This window comes from Venustampulla echinocandica (genome assembly GCF_003357145.1).
Source record: "Venustampulla echinocandica strain BP 5553 chromosome Unknown scaffold_0, whole genome shotgun sequence".
NCBI lineage: Eukaryota > Fungi > Ascomycota > Leotiomycetes > Helotiales > Pleuroascaceae > Venustampulla > Venustampulla echinocandica.
Window position 1 is genome coordinate 357,448 of NW_022474205.1, and position 18,247 is coordinate 375,694.

Consider the following 18,247-nt stretch of genomic DNA (forward strand, 5'->3'; position numbering starts at 1 on the left):
AGTTGACACCACTACTTCTGGCCCATGTTCGTCTAACCACAATTCGATAGCGATATTCCCGATTTCGGAAAAGTCGTTTTGTAGATAGAATCTAGGAAAATTAGAATCTCATGGAACAATAAGAGTTAGAATTATTCTACTTTAGAATTAGATCTCGAAACTGAATTAGGAGTCTACTCTTGCGCAAATGCGCGTCATGCAAAAGGGTATAATTGCAGCTAAGAGCTAAAACATGAGCACGCCTATCGAGAGTTAGACTCTGCCCTGAATAACAAAGTAAGCTGAGTCACCAACACTCCTATATACACTTTGCATTACTCGGAAAATCATTTATAAAAGATTCAGTTTACTGAAATATATGTGACTTCTTTCTCAACACCTTCTTAGTCTAGCACATATCTAGCCTCACGTCTCGAGGCTAGACTACAATTATTTGACGCGACTCAGGGAATCGAAATTGCCAAACACATCTAATAACAAGTCGGAGTTTATTAGAGGCAGCCCCATATCCGAGTAAGAGGCGGAGGAGGCGAACAGAGTGGGAGCTTTTGGCTTCTGAAGCAATCCTGAAGAAGGTAAAGGTTATCTAAACTAACGGTATTTCGAGTCAAGAGTCGCCTGTGCGAGGTTTCCGTTTGGAAAGAGTAAGGAGGCGGAGTTAGAGGTAGTGAGGACTAGCTGTCTGTAAAGGGAAACTCCGCCTCCGCATTCATAGCACAAAACCTAGGCTAGGGAGCGGACTTCCAACCCGGGATATGTGCACCGGTTGATGATGGAGAAGAGAGTGTGAGGGGGCTTTGGCATCAATAAAGTGAATGCATTGCCTTCCAAGCAGAGAACTCAAGCCATAATCCAAGTACACTGCAAAGTAGGAATACGATATACGAGCAAGACTGCAAGAAGGCTGCAAGATAAACTCTGAAATTCCGAATCTAGTAGCCATGCTTTTCAAAGGTACATTGCTTTTCATCAAGTCCCTTCGTCTGTGAGTACTTCCTGACGGATCCACATAGTAACACTCGCTCTCAGCGCTATTGCTATTCTGGCTGCTGTAGTACTGCCGTTCATCAGCTACTTCGTTGACCGCAAACACCTTCGCAAGTTCCCTGCCCCGCAATTCGCAGGGTTCACATCATTCTGGCGCATCTATCACAACCTCGCGTATCGGCACTTCAAAGCTATCCATGAAGCCCATCAACAATTGGGGACCCATGTCCGGATTGCACCCAATCATATCTCAATCTCAGATCCCCAAGCTCTGACCGACATCTATGGCCACGGTGCCAATTTCATGAAAGACGCTTGGTATGACGGTGGAGCTGGGGAATATCGTCACATGGCAGATGCCAGGGTGAAACTTGAGCACCAAAGGAAGAGAAAGATGCTTGCTCATCTCTTCGCACAAAAGACAATAGCCAATCTGGAGCCAGTTATGGCTGAGACAACAGCTGTGCTTGTCACTCAGATCGATAAACATGCCGCGTGCGGAAAGAAAATCAACATGCGAAGATATCTTAACTACTTCACCATAGACCTCTTTTCAGAACTTCTATATGGTCGCACACTGGGATGTCTCGAGCGCGGCAATGACATCGTGGACGCCGAAACTCCTGAAGGGAAGCTCACCAAAGTTCCATTTATCAAATCCCTGCATGACGCCACCATCATCAACACTATTCTCGGTATGGAGGCACCACTTCTGCCACTTACGAAAAAGATCTTCAGTAGGCACCCATACAAAAAGGCTGGTGCGGACTATGATAACATCATCTACCACAATACAAAGCTCCGTTTCAGAGAAGACGAGGCAGAGGAGTCGGACATTTTCTCTAAAATGATGAAGAGCAGCAAAGGAGAAGACCTTAACTTACCAGCAGGAGAAATTCTTTCCGAGTGCTCCGTTATGATGAATGCTGGGACCGACACCACAACTGCAGCATTAACCAACTCTATCTACCTCATTTACAAGCACCCCGGAGTCCTTGCCAAACTTCGAAAAGAATTAGATGAAGCAACAGGCACAGCGGACGTACCAACGTACGAAGAATTATCCAAACTTCCATATCTACGAGCATGCATCGAAGAAGCTCTCCGTGTGCGGCCATCGAGCTCGATGGGGCTTCCACGAATAGTTCCCAAAGGCGGACGCTGGATTGCTGGGCAGTTCATCGACGAAGACGTTACAGTTTCGGTGCCAACCTATACCGTTCTTCGCGATCCCGACACGTTTGAAAATGCTGAAACTTATTGCCCCGATCGCTGGATAACAGAAGACAAGGAAAAAATTGTAAAGATGCTTAAGGCTCATTTGCCATTCAGCACTGGGCCGAGAGCCTGTATCGGGAGAAACATCTCGTACTTCGAACAGATATTGGTGATCGGAACGTTGGTCAGGTTATTTGACTTCGACTTTGAGAGCGAGGATTTTCAGTTAAAGACCATGGAGCGGTTCAACGGGAATCCTGATGAATTGTTCTTGTCTTGCCGGAGGAGGGCAATTTAGTTCTTGTGATTTAATTTTTGTTTAGTTATTCAAGGCATCCGAGCAGTTTAATTCAAATAACCAAGTTAGAGATCAAACAACCCCCTTTTTCAGTCTTCGTTGTATGCCTAAGGCACTAACTGCGATAACCGCAACCCTTTGCGCTGGAATACGCTAGTCCCTAAACGGCACCGCCCGCTGTTTAAACCTATTTGGGCCGTCGCCACTACTCTTTGCCCCCCTCGCTCTTCCGACGTCCCCGAATCGCAAATCTGTGTCCCAGACCCATCCGACGCTCTCTTATACATCCAAGTTATTACAGGCACATCAATGTTCAAGTTCGTCAACTCCGACTCAGCGGACCCCACCCCGAAGAGGCAGCAGTCGCAAAGGGCATGCGAGCCCTGTCGCAAGCGGAAGAGGAAATGCAATCACTACACAAATGGCCGGCCGCCGCCCTCCAAACCATTTACTAATGCGGCACCACCAACCCGTGAATACTCAAGCACGCAGACCTCACCAGCTTCTATTCATCCCAACAATGCTAGATCTCCTGAGAATGCAGAACCCCAGGTTCAGAAAGACACCGCACCCCATTTAAGCGGTGCCCACGGCTCTTCTACCGCCTTGCCAGTTCAAGAAGAGGCTAGGACGCCGGCAACACGTCTCTCAGTGGACAGAGGAGGAAGTCATCAGCCCACTCATGAAGATTCCAGCCAACAGCCTCCCAAGAGCCTTGGTTCCCGCTTCATTGGAGATCTGAGTCCAGAAGGGATTCTCCTGGCTGCTACCAGCCCCGATACTACTCGAGGGTCCTCCAGTATGTAAACCTATGGAATGAGTTATAGCTACCTTAGAACTAGCTTATACGTTGCTTGTCGTTATCGTTTCGATATGAGATGTATCTGACCAAGAGAACTTGTAGTGAACGACAGTGTTGGGGTATGGCTTACCTCGACCCTGAGTAGGAAAGGCTCTCAAGCCGTGCCTTTCACGATACCAGAACAATCCCAGTATAGTTTATTCCACGGTGCAACACCTTTGTTGCAGAAAGTATTGGTACCTATGTTGGAGCAGGAATGTCTTGCAACAACGCCTCCACCTCCTAGCTTTGATGCTCTATCAAAGATTTACTTTGAGAGAATGCACCCAATATTCCCAGTGGTGAATGAGAACCTCTACCACTCACTCCAAAATACGGATCCTGGCCGGATCTTGTTACAGCAAGCCATATGCTTAGCGGCTTCGAAGAACTTTGTAGCCGGTCCACATCTCTTCCTCGGTGATTCGGAGCATCCCTTGAGCCCCAAAGAATTTGGGGATAAGGTGTCTGGTTCAATGAGACTATCTATAGAAATTGGTCTAGTGAGCAACAAGATTATTCTCATACAAGCACTAGCCTTGATGTCGCAGTATATAGATGCTCCAGATGGCGGAGATCTTTCTTCACAACTCTGTGCCAGAGCAGTGCACCACTCCCAATCTATCGGCTTACATGTTAGAGTTCACAACGACATTGATAGGGATCAATACGGTGTAACCCTGTTGTGTTGTGTTTGGGCTATCGACCGTATGAATGCTGCATTCAATGGACGGCCAGTTCTGATGCACGAGCGTGATATTAGAATCGACCTGCAATCATGCTTTGATCAACAAGAACCATGTTTTCGTCTATTTGTTCAGGTTATACTTCTTCTGGATAAGGTTATTGGCCTCTATCGGCCTTTATCAGTCTCAGACATCCGTGAAATCGACAACTTTTACCCGACATTCGAGGATCTTGTCGTCCAGCACAAAGCATCCCAGATTGGCACACTTTCCCTTGGTAGGTTAATCCTGCACTTTCGCAATAAACTGTTATTGTCCTTCGAATTTCTTCATTCACTAATAATTGTTTTTGCCCCTAGCCACGATCGAGATACTCTATCATGCAGTAATGATTCTCTCCTGCCGATCAAAATCATGGGCGGAACCGCCACGCTCCTCCAACTCTTACCTTCGCCAAAGCTTATCAGCCTTAACTCTTAGCTCAACTATAGGACGCGAACTTCACGATGAAATAGTTCTCTTCCCATTTGTGCCTTATGCAGTATCACTAGCACTAAGCGTTTTCTATCGCGAATTGCGTTACGGCAAAATTCCTTCACACCGCCCTCGTTGTCGCATCCAATTCCAGACAATATGTGACGCTCTTGCCGAATTAAAGATAATATTTCGCTCGGCAGCAATCACCGCTGATATGGGGAGGAAGCTGCTCACAGAGATGGATCGTGTCGTTTCTACGATGGTGGCTTCGGGCACTAAAACCCCTCTAGAGGGGGTTCATCCAGGTAACCAGGAAGTTGATCATTCTCAATCCTTTGCGCCTACCATGATGAATCAAGCTTGTGAGTTCAAAAAGCTCAATCTCGTATTATATCCGTCAACTGATATTTTCCCCAGTACCCGATGCACATGCAATCACAAATGTTCTCTCACAAGGTCACATGCATCAAGTACCGGATACTAATCCTTTTATCTTCGACTCCATCGCAGATGTCGATTTATTTAGCTTATTTGACCCTACGTTCAACCTTGATAGTTTTGATTCATATTTAGGGGGCAGTTTAAATCCCCCTTTTACAACAGATTTCGAATAAATAAAGTAAAAAGGCTGTTAAGAGGAGGATATTATCTGTGACAAGATTCTTAGGCTATTTTCAAATGTTCCTCGAATGCCGGATCCTGATCTACAAGGGGATAAACAGAGTGCTTATTGTACTATCTCCATTGGGACGAAGGTTTGATTTTTCGAGTGGACTCCTACCACATTGTTTGCACCAATGCACCATCCCAATTGGATATAAGTTTGGATTCAGAATGTGGTACCATCGAAGACCATATTTAATTTATCCAGTCCAATGGGGCTTTTCTGCACTTCGCTATGCTCCCCAAAATTGAATGGTAAGAATGCGTCTTTATTTTTCATATCAACCCCGCTCATTCGGTATAAGGGCTAACATACCATATAGGGCATTCTCAGGCCTGATAATACAGCGGAATACAGTGAACGTGACGGTCTCAATTAGTATGAGCATGAATGAGTGAATACCGTGCTGGGGGTCGTTCTGCAAGCGTTTGATGGCTGTATAAGTTAATCATACCAAACTTATGTCTTGGAATTTACCCGAGCTGATCATCCGCTCTGATTAGAGCAGCAGCTGCTCAAGTTCGATAGCGGAAGTGGACACTCATGCAGGCTACCTTCTGTAGTATAATTTTGTGGCAATATTAGACGACAATTTACGACCTTCGTCTCTAACGCGGCTAGAGTCACTATCGCCGCTCCACTGTACTCAGGCGCTACTCACCCTCGAGGAGACCTTGGTGTTTGGAGCTAGAGCTGGATAAGACAGTGCTGGATGATAAGGCTGAAACTGTAATGTTCGAGGTTTAGTGTTATAGCTGAGAGCTAAATAATAGCTGGAAACGATGGTGTATACTGAAGCGTATATACTCCTTGATGCTAGAAACCCGTGAAGTTAAGGCTGAAGCCTTATGAAGCCTGTGCTTCACGCTTAGAGCTTCTCTACAACATAGGCCTAAAGCCCTTAAGCCTTTCTATATTTCCTTAGTTGATGTCGGTTTCCGGCCAGGCACATCTGCCTACTGTCGATACTGCCATCCCGGCATTGTAGAGAAGCTTTAAAGACTTCGAGCCTAGTGGAGAATCTCCAAGGGCTTAAGTGTTAAGTGCAGCGAAGCATAGCTGAAAGTCACGAGCTGCAAATCTATTCAACTTTAGGGTTGGAATGTCTTGTTAATTCTAATCTACATAGCAGCTTGCGCCGGCATACAAGAGAGGAATAGCAGCTTGCGCCGCGATATAAGAAAAGAAAATAGTAGGTTGCGCCACGATGCACGAGAAAACCAGCAGTTTGCGCCGCGATACAGAAAGAGAGAAAAGGTAGTTTGAGCTGCAACATGTAAGGATAAATAGCAGCACCAAGCATTTCCATCCTCGTCTTCGTCCGTTATTCCCATCCTCGTGCTCGTCTTCAGACTCGTCCTCGTCTTTCTTTGCAGCTTCTTGCGTCCGGAAAACAGTTTCGCAAGCCATGACAGCCACTGCCCCCGGATCAGCGTCGCCAGTGTCACCAGTATCGTCCTCTTCAATGTAATTCTCCAGAATGCTATCAATGTCCTGGCCTAGCTCGTCGACAAACCCCCGAAGCATGTTCTTCTTGACATGGCGACCACATGTTCCCCAATATCGTATTGCGTTTGCGACTTCTTGCCGCAAGACGTTCTTCTCATTCTGCTTCTGCCGCCACGCGGTCTGGAGAATAGCGTTCATGAATGTCCACCAGACATAACGAGCGCGGGGGCGAAAATTGGTATGAAACTTGAGTGGCCTTCCGTCGAGATCAGCCAATGTTTTGAAATCTGATCCATCTCGCCATCGGGAAATATGGACAAGCTTATTGTCGAAATCCAGAACGGCCACTCTATACTCTTTCTTGGGGGCTGTCTCCCAGTCGCGTAGACGCTGATTCCGTTCCGCAATATCGGCAGGAGGAAGGTCTTTGTCGTTTGCTTCCAAATCAACATTCGGCACAAATGCGATAAGACCCTGGTCGAGTGCTTTTTCGACCCACTCGTCTAGAAATAGGCCGTTGTTCGGAGAGAAAACGTCGGCATTTGCACCAGGGCCGAAAATGGAATCCATACTTTCGACTTGCCGCCAGGGGTAAAGGCTGGCGGCATGCAGATGATGTGCTAGCTCCCAATGTCCCGTAACTGGATCCCAAAGTGTGCCCTCTGCAGCATCTGGGCAGTACTCTTCTTTCATCCCCTGGACCATATTAGACTGCCCGCTGGTGTCTCGACGACCTACACTGGTCACTTTCCAGTTCTTTCCTGGAGTGTTGGACATATTTCGGCTGCCAAGGTAGCTTTTGGCGAGTGCTGCTTGGGCATGTGGGGATGGCAGGGCGGCCTACAAGCGATGAGCGCCTTGATAGCGGAATGGGTGGTGTCGGTGTCACGGGGGGAGGTTAGGGTTACCCTATAGGGTTCACCTATGTATGACTTACCGACCTCAAGGCACCCGGCTGGCGTCTCACCGGAGGGGATATCAGGATTTAGGACCCATTACCTAGACATAAATCTGATATCGTGTAAATATCTTACTGGAATTGAGATATTTAAGTTGCACGAATATCTGACTGAAATTGAGATATTTACGCTATCCAGATTATATAGAAACAGTATAGAAGCTCGTTATCGAAGCATATATAGGCAATAGCTATAGGCAGGTGCCTGATATTTCTAGCGAAAAAAGCGTTGCACCAAATTCGCCCAAGAATGCGCCATACTCTACAATCATCTCACCCATCAGATTGCGCTCATTCACATCGTTCAAGGAATTATTTTAACCTCCCGGGCGGCGGTGTTAAGGCTAGTGAGGATCATGCCTTCGCTATCGCGCGCGAGGTTTTCGAAGAAACTGGTTGCAAGGTCGGCACCGCCATTGGCGAATGCTTTGCGAAGAGCGAGGAGTGGCGCAACTACCTTCACCAAATTGGTTGAGGACAAGGGGCCTAGCAGAGGCGTCCGAGAGCCTGTGGCACCGCTGGGTTTCTATTGATGAGGCGATTGAGACTATGATAAATATCGAGCCGACTTCGGAGTTAGGGACGTTCGTCAAGGACGGAGATCTATTCTTCGTCAAGCAGTTTGTCGCTCTTTCGTAGTGGAAAAAAAAGAAATGCTACTGCTGTTGCTGTTGCTGCTGCTGTTGCTAGACGAAAGCCTTGAGCATCGTATGGGGTTAACAGCATGTATGTATCAGAGTTGCCGCATTAAAAGCAATCTTATGTAATATATGTCGAGTCCCTCATTCCAGGGTCATCTTGAGGTGTACATTGCTCCACGTACCGTTCGATGCAATGCCGTGCTGATGTTGCCTAGTCTTGCATGAATAATAGCGCATCGGATGACGTATTCTTATTCCCTAGCGCAACCTTGCTACTAAGATGATTGCACCTCGTCTTATATGAATAGTAACTTGTGTGTGAGGAGCGCCAGACGTTGACACCTAAGATTTGTGTTGTCGGTCTTTCGGACTTTTGAAATCATATAGAAGCATTTGTTGACAGTAATTGGGGGAGTAGTATCGTGCGTCGGTATTTAAGTACGACTTTTTGTGGTAAAGAGAATTTGGATATACTCAACTTTCGTCGTTGACAGATTGACAAAGTCGAGTAAGGGGCTCGGTCGTCGTTTTGTGCGACTCAGGTTAACAGGGGGTCCAAAATCGGCTCTCCGATTCGCGAGGGGGCTAGACAAGGATCCCCGAGCATAATCCAGCTGACTCAACAGTGCTCTCAGGGCTCAGGGCTCAGATAGAGTGCAGCGGTCGCTCAGGAGGTCCAAAGACGGAAATCGACTTTGGAGAGAATCAGATTCGTTGCAAATTATATGGGCAATTTAAAATCAGGTAGCTCGGGATTCCGTACCGGATGAACAATTTCTCCATCCAAATGCCACCACCATCATCTACATTTCTACAAGCCTGAGCATCCCTAAATCAAAGCAACAGTTTAACTCCTTTGCTGATAAGTGCTTAAATTTAGAGATTAATTAAGAGAGCGCAATGTGGCATGATGAGGTCATATCCACTCCCGACGGTTGCCTACACAATAGTGAAACGACAACTACTTTGGAAGATTACGTGGACTACTTTGGAAGAGTACGTGGCATGAGAAGTTTCTCTTGGATAGGCCTTGAAATATGAGTGTGCCATTAAGGCAACAGGGACACCTCTCGCTTTGAGGGCGGGCAATAATTTCTTAAGGCTGTGGGCGTCAGTCTGAAGGTTGTTAAGGGCTTTTAGACCACCTTTCCATGATCCTACCCTGAAACCGTATCAAGCTGTTAGCCTGTCCCTATCTCAGGAGCAAGTGTTTCCTTCAAGCAAGTTTTCCGTGTGGCACCACGCATATCCGGGATATCATTTCAATAGAAGTCAGGGGTTCTCGTCCGTTGCTGCAAGGCCGTGCGTGCACTTCCATTGACACGTGCTAAGCTAGGATGCAGATTTTCCCCTGATATTTACATATCTACTTAATCCGGATGTATCGAAGCCCATAAAGCCCTTGAATTTAAGGCCCATTTTGTCATTTCAATTCATCAATTTTGATTTTAGGGTCTTTTGCCCTTCTACAAATCAACGTTGTTTCATCGAAATATGGTTTCGAAGCCTAGCTCGCCAACGTCTATAACTGTCCATCTATTTTTCATGTACCATTTTATATCGTGGGAGGTGCTTCCTTGTCATTGTTTTGGCTTGTAGAAAGAACATCTAAGCAAATGCTCCGACAGTGGCCATACACGCAGCTAGAATGGCATATTAGCTTTGGGGCCTTGTTACTATAACCATAGAATATTGATTGATACGTACCCCCCAGCAAAACAAATATAAAGGCCCAGGTCTTCATCTTCGTGGTCATTAGTAGCTGGGCTTCATCGGACAGGAAATCTTCCGCTAGAAGGTCGACAGTAGCAGCAAAAATCAGAAGTCCAGACGAACTAGGAACAAAGGTTAATTAATACGGGTAGTTGGACTTTAATAGCTTTACTCACATAGCGTTGAATACTCCCACGATGATCAAAGCAAAGGCACTTTGGGGATCATAGGAATTCCTTGCCATTAGACCAATTGCTTGCCCGATTGGAGCCGTTGTTCCAAATGCCACCACCAAAACCCATGGTCGTGCTGCACCTTTCGGGTAAGGCACTGCGGCGATACGGCTTCCAAGCCCGAGGCCTTCGAAGAACTGATGGAAGAGGATAGCGATGAGGAGAATGATGAATCCTTCGGTGGTGATCGAGACGGTCATGCCCACGAAGACACTATGGAAAAGGATACCACCTTCCAGGAGAGTAATATTAAGCGACATCTTCTTGAATGTGGCCTCATCAATTTCCGGCTCTGCTAATGCTGTATGCTCCGGGTCGGGATACTTTGGCTGCGCTGGAGCAGGGGCGATAAAGCGAGGAGCATAGTCTTGGATCATACCCTTAAGTTCTTCTCGCTGGCGAACGTACTGCGCGAAGAAGACTTGGAACCATGGCGGCATCTCCGAAGGGAGGCCAAACATCCTGATATCATTGGAGGTTTCACGTTCGTAATCGCCATCCACTTTGTAGTCCCTACACGGAATTAGTATATTGTATTTCAATGATAGAAGAGATCCGCACCTCGGATATGCGCCACTTTTTTCATCCGGGTATTGATAGTCTCCATATTCCCGCGTGTCCGACCGGTTTCGGTACATAGGTGGATCAGAAGGACCTGGCGGAGCAGATATACCTGGCGGAGCCCCATGTGAAGCAAGGCCCTGGCCTGTAGGACCACCGTGGGAGTGGCCACCAGTCTTAGACTTGAGAATCATTTCGATAACGAATAGGGAAAACAAGGAGGCCATCATTATAACGCCAGGCATCGCCGGATACTGAACGGTCAGAAGATCTGGCAGACATGGATCGTTGAGGGATTGGAAAGCGGTTGGGAGGAGCTTCATAAAATATATCAGCAAAGAATGATTAGTTGTTCAAGGCTATACTGACATGAACGAAGGCAGTGGCAATGAGAACACCTGTCCCAAAATGTTTGCACACGAAGAAGACCTTTGGGGGAATCTTCATCCAGCTGACTCTCTTGGCAACAACCGGAAAGCCAGCTCCTTCAGAACACATCAATACATCTCCATTAAAACTCATATAGGTAGGACTCACCTGCAATGCTGAAAAATAAGACAAGAACTGTTGTGACGTTAGTATATGATACATTACAGAGGTCGCGGTAGCTGCCGCCAAGAGTGCCTTACAAAGAGCGACTACATGGAGAGGCAAGTCGTAATCGTCCGGGTTGGATCCGCCACCTCCACATTTTGGCTTTTCCGTTGCAATCTCTTCCGCCATGATAGAACGAGTGAGCCAGCCCACTTGAGTGAAAATTAAAACGAGTACGAAATAAAGGCGAAGCACAGCTTCGCAAAATGAAAAGAATTGGAGTAGCAGAGGTTTAATGAGCGGCTACTAAGACCATGTTATTACATTATCGAGGCTAGATGATCTCTTAAGCGAAGGCACGAGTTTCAACACCATTCGGTAGGAGAACGTGGCAAAAGCAGTACTGTGACGATGGCTTGTGGCCCGTGACTCCATGAGAACAGTGAGATGACCTATCAGTGAGATCTCTAGCTATTAAACGAAGAGGTTGGGGAAGTGTTTCGCTCGACACAAGCACTGGCCTGACTGGTAACTTTCACAGACATCAATGAAAGTAGGAAAAACATGGGGATATCAATTCCCTTTCACACCCTGAAACTTCAGCGCGCAGCAGGTCGAATAGTGAAAAATTGCCAAGGCCAAGAGTATTCCAAATTGTATTGCTCCGACAGATTTGTGACTGACGAATGGCTTTGTGAGCATGGTTAAGACAACACTGCTACTTGACCTAGGTAGCAGAGTATCGTAATGGGGGTTGGCTTGTGGGTCTCTAGGCAATACTCAAGCTCCCTCAGCTCCATTGGAGCTTGGCACGTTAAGCATATTCATGATGATCGCCAAGTCTATTCTCAGCTTGAGACAGGGAAGGAATCAGCCCAAGACCCAGCAATTCGGCGCCATCTGCAGTCCAAGGTGCCTCATGGCTACCAAGGACCTTAAGCTGACTTCGCTCACACGTGATAATGCTGTTCTTGTGCAATTGGGCCAGCAGTATCTTCTCATGCAATATGAAAAACAACCAGAATGATAATTAAAATTCTGGGCATCTAACCATGTTACCGGCCTTGGCTATCAAACCTAGGTACGCCACGTTAAGGTAGCCGTCCAACTAGATATCCTCGCCTGAAAACATTCCTCCTTTCTACTCAGAGAGCTTAGTTATTCATTCTTAGCAATTGGCTCGAAGAATAGCCCAGCTAACAGGCATACCGGGGGCGTGCGGCTCCTTCCCCTGGAGATCAGAAGATCAATGGAGCTATTGAAAAGTAGACGCCGGCAGACGAGTTCCCGAGTTGGTTGACAAATACTAGACCGGTCGTCAATAACAGGGCATGGTTGCACGTTACGTGCCTGTGTCGCAACTGGGATAAGCTTCATGGCGGGCCTTGCGTGGCTGAGACCCTGAGTCTTTAGCAGTGACCGATTGTTGTTGCGGATGCCGCAACAAAGTTACGGGATACGAGGTTACTTGGTTACTTGGCTACTTGGCTCGAACTCGCTAAGTAGCTGCCGGCGATGGTGGGACGGGTAAGGCTTAGGCGCTAACCTTCCGGTGGCTTGGCGCTTGGCAATTTCAAGCGCACCCCTGATTGTACGTACTCCATTAGCTTATCTCTGGACATCAACGACGATCAAACTTCGGCGTAGCTTTGTTTCAGTGCGCTACTGGATTTACCGTGCATGCCATTGTGCGTAGCACAAGTGCCGCCCAATCAAGAACCAAAGATAATACGTACTGGTCATTCAAGCAGCCCAATGCGTCCTTGGCAGACTTGGCTGCTACGGTAAAATCCTTCTGAAACGGCGTGATACTTCCAAGCTTCTACCAAGCTTCTACTAAGCTTCTCCAAAACTTCTCCCGTATCTACCAGCCTCTCCCAGAACTGCTTTTGGCCTCTCAAGGATCCTCGTTGGTGGTTCCAGAACCTTGAATTGGCATTCTGGTCATCTCTGAAGCGTGCGGTCGTGTGCGCGACCATCGACTCGTTTTCAGGAGCGGCCTCGGACATCTGTTGGAAGGAGTTCAGAGTCGCATCGTGTGACAGGCAAAATTCCTTACTGAAAGGTGGCTGCATATTTCCAGCTCACAAGTGGGGACGACACCGTGTATAAGTACACTCCCAGCGTTTCCCTATATCAGCATCCAGCTAGTGCAACAGTCTCTTCGGCTGGCCCATATTCCGTTGTACATCCGTCCTCTTCCGTTCCGAACCTCCCTCCTTTGATATACCTTCTTTTTTTTTAGCATAACGAAAGGCTTCTCGGCTTCCGCCTCCTAGACCGTGTCGTCATCATCCTGATACCCTGCCACCCAGTATCGCTACCAAAATCAAATCCACGTGATTCTTTTCCAGTTGTAACTTCAGCTAGGATGAGCGACTCAACTTCGGATATCACGCCAGTTCCGACTGTCTCTGGTCCAACTGATGCATCGTCGCACCCAATCAAAACTCCCCCAGAAACCATTCCTGAAGAAATCATCACCACATCATTACCGACGACGCTGGGCGATGTCAAGAATCTAGAGGTCACAGTTTCGGAAGATCCCTACTCCCTCCGGGGTTCTAAGCGGGATGATATCCATATCAATGGCAGGAAACAGGTCGCCCCGAACCTAACCCGGCGAAAGCACAAGAAGATCAAGAAGTATTACAATCGGCAAAATGCGCTTATTGATGCTTACCTTGGGAGCCATGATGAGGAGCAACTTGAGATCGAAGATACCCTGAAATATGGTGGCAAGGTGAAATTTGCTGTCAACGCCAGTTTTGTTTGCAATTTCTTTCTATTTATCATCCAGCTTTATGCGGCGGTATCAACGGGTTCCCTCTCTCTATTTGCCACTGCTGCGGATGCATTTGTACGTCCAGCCTCCCTTTTCCCCTCGCTCGACACCGTAATACCGCAGCTGACAATGGATGATGTACTTACAGATGGATCTTGTTAGCTCATGTGTAATGTTGGTTACATCTCGACTAGCAGCCAAAGCCAATGTTCAGAAATTCCCTGTTGTTCGTATGCTCCGCGTGCTCTCTAGCCATAGGACCCCACGTGAAATCAGAATTAAGTAAACTTTACTAATTCTCTTCTTCTTAGGGCCGCAAACGTGTTGAAACTGTTGGAATCATTCTTTTCTGTGCCTTAATGACGACAGTATCTGCCCAGTTAATTGTAAGTATTCAACCTTCGTAGCCCGCACCTCGTAGCTTACACTGTAAACCCAGATTGAATCAGGGAGGAGCCTTGCAGCTGGTCCTTCGAACGCAGAAGAGTTGCACATCATCCCCATCGCTTTTGTATCAATTGCTAGTACGTTGACCTACTATTCTCCCTCTCCTATTTAATCGAGGGGGTTACTAATTACCGCCAAGTTTTCTCCAAGGGGTGCCTATTCGTCTATTGTTTCATACTCAGACGATACCCAGCGGCTAGGATCTTTATGGTAATCCCTCACCCATCGCCAAATCATGCATAATATCTTCCAAACACTTTCTAACATCTATAATAGATCGATCACCGCAATGATATTGCAGTCAACGTCTTCGGTCTCATAATGTCTATTGTTGGAACGCGATTCGTGAAGACTTGGTACCTTGATCCAACTGGTGCCATTTGCATTGCTTGTCTCATCCTCTACTCCTGGGCTTCAACTGCATTCGAGCACATGTGGTATCTAGTCGGCAAATCTGCTCCGCAAGACTTCTTGAATAAACTAGTCTACGTCTCTGTCACTCATGACCCGAGAATCAAGCAAATCGACACAGCACGTTTCCCCTTTCTCTTATCACCTCATCATCTGTCGGTGTCATTGACCCTTGGCTAACTTTATCCCTCTCAGGCCCGAGCCTATCATGCAGGAGACAAATACTACGTCGAAGTAGACATAATTATGGCTGAGGAAGAACCGCTCAAGGTGACACATGATGTCAGCCAGACGCTGCAGCGCAAACTTGAAGGTAAGTTCTCCCCTCCTGACTAGAACTTCAAGTTCTATCGAATTGGTCAAGCTAACTTCAAATTTAGGTCTCTCAGATGTTGAAAGGGCGTTCGTTCATGTCGACTATGAGGACGCGCATGATGTGGGCACGGAACATAAAGCGCTTTATGAGATCCGCGAACCGAAGGAGCCACTCTCAAAGCGAATAAAACAGAAGTTCACAAAGAATTAATATCGGATACCCCATCAGTTACCAAGTAGCCAGAGCACTTGCATGTAACAAAATATTTAGCAGGAGTAATAGGTGTTAGTATTGGGCTCATTCATGTGGTCGAGCGATGATGTTCCAAGGAACATATGGTTGTATTCAGAGTGTAAACATCTGCAGTACTAATGTATAAATATACCACGTTGTACATGTACTATAGAGTAGCACAGTCGCCAATACATTGAATTATTGAATAGTAGTCCTCGAATTCCCCCATTTAGTGAAAGACCAAAGTTGCCGCAGCCATTCCAAAATTCAAACCATTCCCAATTCTGCGCTTCAGCCTTATGGGTCCTTGTAGCAGCGAATCATGCCACTCTATAGTTTCAAACTTGCCTACGCGTGTACTTAAACTAAGCTATCATAAATATATAACAGTAAACAAGTCAGATACTTTCACGATTCTTGCCCTCTTCTCTTTTCTCCATCTCCCCAATTCAACCTACACCTTTTTCTACTTTCTTCCTTAGATGAACCTTCCCGACTTAACTCTTTGAGCCCCTACTCGGAAGTAGAAATTAGCAAATCCAACATTTATAAAAGCACACTAAACAAATTTGAGAACTCTATATAAAATATGAAATAATGTAAATTTTGTGAATATGGCGTTAGTTTCGTGATTTCTACCTCGTCCGTATAGTCGTAGTAGGTGTTGTAGCGGGTTACTATGGCGCATTACTGGGCGAATTTGGTGCAAAACTCTTTTCGCCAGTATTATGGCCCAACGGCCATTACCTAGATATAACTCCTATATCGAATTTCTTATACGATATTTATATAATGTAGATAGTCGGCGTATAGTGTAGAGTACTATACTCGAATATCTAGCAGATGGAAAAACGAGATTATTCCTAGAACCAGGCCCTTATTATAATATACTATAGCTACAACGTAAAGACCCAGCTCCGCCGACTAACTTAGTGGCGTAGGTATCCAAAGAGGGATAACAGCCAGTCTCTCCTATCGTGGGGCCTTCTCTCCAGGCATGCTCCGTAGCCTAGGCCTATATATCTCACCGAAATTGAGATATTTATACGACTCGAATACCCTAATTTCGGTGAGAGATCTAGGAATATCATTACTTTGCGACAGGCCAAATATTCGAATAATAGACTTATATTTGGGTAATGGCCGTTGGGCCATAATACTAGCGAAAAAGAGTTGGCACCAAATCCGCCTAAAAATGCGCCATAGGTTATAGCTCGGAGCGGGTAGAGAAAAGTTCCGCGGGTTGAAAACTGTCGGCTTTCAAAGTTTCAACCAACGGAACTTTTCTCTACCCCCATCCGAGCTATAACCAGTGTTGTGGCCAAATCCGGGTTACAGCTAAAAACCCGATATTTTCAACTGACGGAGCTTTTCTCTACTCTATCCGAGCTGTGCCCCCGGCCAAATCGCATTTTGGCCGCTTCAATTGCCCAGCCACGCTTGGCTGAGGCGTATTCATGACACTACGGAAACGGTGCTCAGCTGATCAAACAAACCTCATACCTACAACTTTATAAGTACTCTTCATACGCAGCCTCATTTTGGATACCGTCGTTTATTACTTGGAGATACAGGCCATGAGGTTGGGATTCTACGAAGCGGAGGGTGCAATGTGGCTGGCAGAAAATGAAAAGCGTAGGAACTCGATTGCGTGAAAGTCATATTTCTAAAGAATAATAGTGCACCGTTATCTCAAAGCTGACTTGCTCTTGATGCAAGGGCCTAAATATTTCTTGTTCTGGCTATGACGGGTGTCCATCCAAGTTTCATGATGAAACTAGAAACTAGAAATCTTATAACCCTCCGTGTCGCCACACCTTTCTCATCCTCGCTCAGCTCGTCACAATTGACTCGGTCCCTTCAAAATGAATCTGATTTTCAATGGCCACCATGATTTCTACAAACCCCACTAACATCCTAGCCATCTTGATTCTTCATTTACTCATAGCATAGATGGCCAAGGTACAGATATAGGGCATCATCTAGCATGGAACTTTAGTGACTACTTGTACGATGTCCCACGATACTTGGGATCCAATAAGTGCCTTGACGCCGCAGCAGATACATTGGTCACTGGTTATGGTTATTTCTGCAGAGCTAAGTGTACTACCACCGAGGGATGAACTGGAGAGGAAATTGCGAATGACGCTGCGTGGGGCCGTAATATGTTAAGTCTTCGTCATTGTCAAACTCTGGTTGTTCGTCCCAAATTCTCTTTCGGCTATACAAGATTTTTACCCCGATGAATCGTAATATACATTACATGATTGGACCGGCCTCATTTCAAGGTTTCCATTGTGCAGGGGATGATGCCAATGAAAGCTTTATTCATGGCGTAGCCGCTCCTGCACGCCTCTTCCAAAGAACGCACACAATACTTTGTGCGGATTTAGTTTCTCAGAAAGAAACTGAACAATTGTATCTCGAGCTTTCGACTTTGCACCAAGCACCGACAGAGCGACTTTATCACTTATGGGAGCTTCTTGATAGGGCACGTGAATCTTGGGCAGTGGATATACATACCATGGCGATAAAATTCGCTCACGGCTCTTCCGCATGAGATTATGGTCCAGCGCTCTCAACTCAAATAGTGGTAAACTATATACTGGCCGTGCTACAGGGAGAGTTGTATGACTCGGCTGAGAGAGAGAATACAAGGTTATACCACGAGATTTGTGCAATCTGGGCTAGAAAGAAGCCACATACCATCGACCCTTGGGATCTTCGTAGATCTCTATGGCGCTGAGTGTGGCATATATTGGTGCTAGCTCTGTCGAAGATAAACGTGAGTGAC

General features: G+C 46.4%; 4 protein-coding genes across 4 annotated transcripts; 2 read left to right on the forward strand and 2 right to left on the reverse strand.

The window, feature by feature from the left end:
* Positions 1–941: 941 nt before the first annotated feature.
* BP5553_00101 (uncharacterized protein) lies at positions 942–5,121 on the forward strand (the record flags this gene model as incomplete). Its single annotated transcript, XM_032008724.1, has 7 exons — positions 942–954; positions 1,014–2,287; positions 2,529–2,604; positions 2,661–3,302; positions 3,408–4,307; positions 4,390–4,869; positions 4,925–5,121. The coding sequence occupies 7 exons, from the start codon at positions 942–944 to the stop codon at positions 5,119–5,121; spliced, it is 3,582 nt and encodes a 1,193-aa protein (XP_031872778.1).
* A 1,166-nt stretch (positions 5,122–6,287) lies between these two features.
* Positions 6,288–7,397, reverse strand: BP5553_00102 (uncharacterized protein; the record flags this gene model as incomplete). Its single annotated transcript, XM_032008725.1, has 1 exon — positions 6,288–7,397. The coding sequence occupies one exon, from the start codon at positions 7,395–7,397 to the stop codon at positions 6,288–6,290; it is 1,110 nt and encodes a 369-aa protein (XP_031872779.1).
* Positions 7,398–9,827: 2,430 nt separating this feature from the next.
* On the reverse strand, positions 9,828–11,449 carry BP5553_00103 (uncharacterized protein; the record flags this gene model as incomplete). The annotated part of the gene is made up of 7 exons (XM_032008726.1): positions 9,828–9,862; positions 9,927–10,054; positions 10,109–10,678; positions 10,727–11,043; positions 11,096–11,211; positions 11,264–11,290; positions 11,356–11,449. The coding sequence occupies 7 exons, from the start codon at positions 11,447–11,449 to the stop codon at positions 9,828–9,830; spliced, it is 1,287 nt and encodes a 428-aa protein (XP_031872780.1).
* A 2,182-nt stretch (positions 11,450–13,631) lies between these two features.
* BP5553_00104 (Uncharacterized protein) lies at positions 13,632–15,429 on the forward strand (the record flags this gene model as incomplete). Its single annotated transcript, XM_032008727.1, has 6 exons — positions 13,632–14,120; positions 14,194–14,271; positions 14,357–14,431; positions 14,769–14,987; positions 15,099–15,216; positions 15,284–15,429. 6 exons carry the CDS (start codon positions 13,632–13,634, stop codon positions 15,427–15,429), a joined length of 1,125 nt encoding a protein of 374 aa, XP_031872781.1.
* Positions 15,430–18,247: the final 2,818 nt, after the last annotated feature.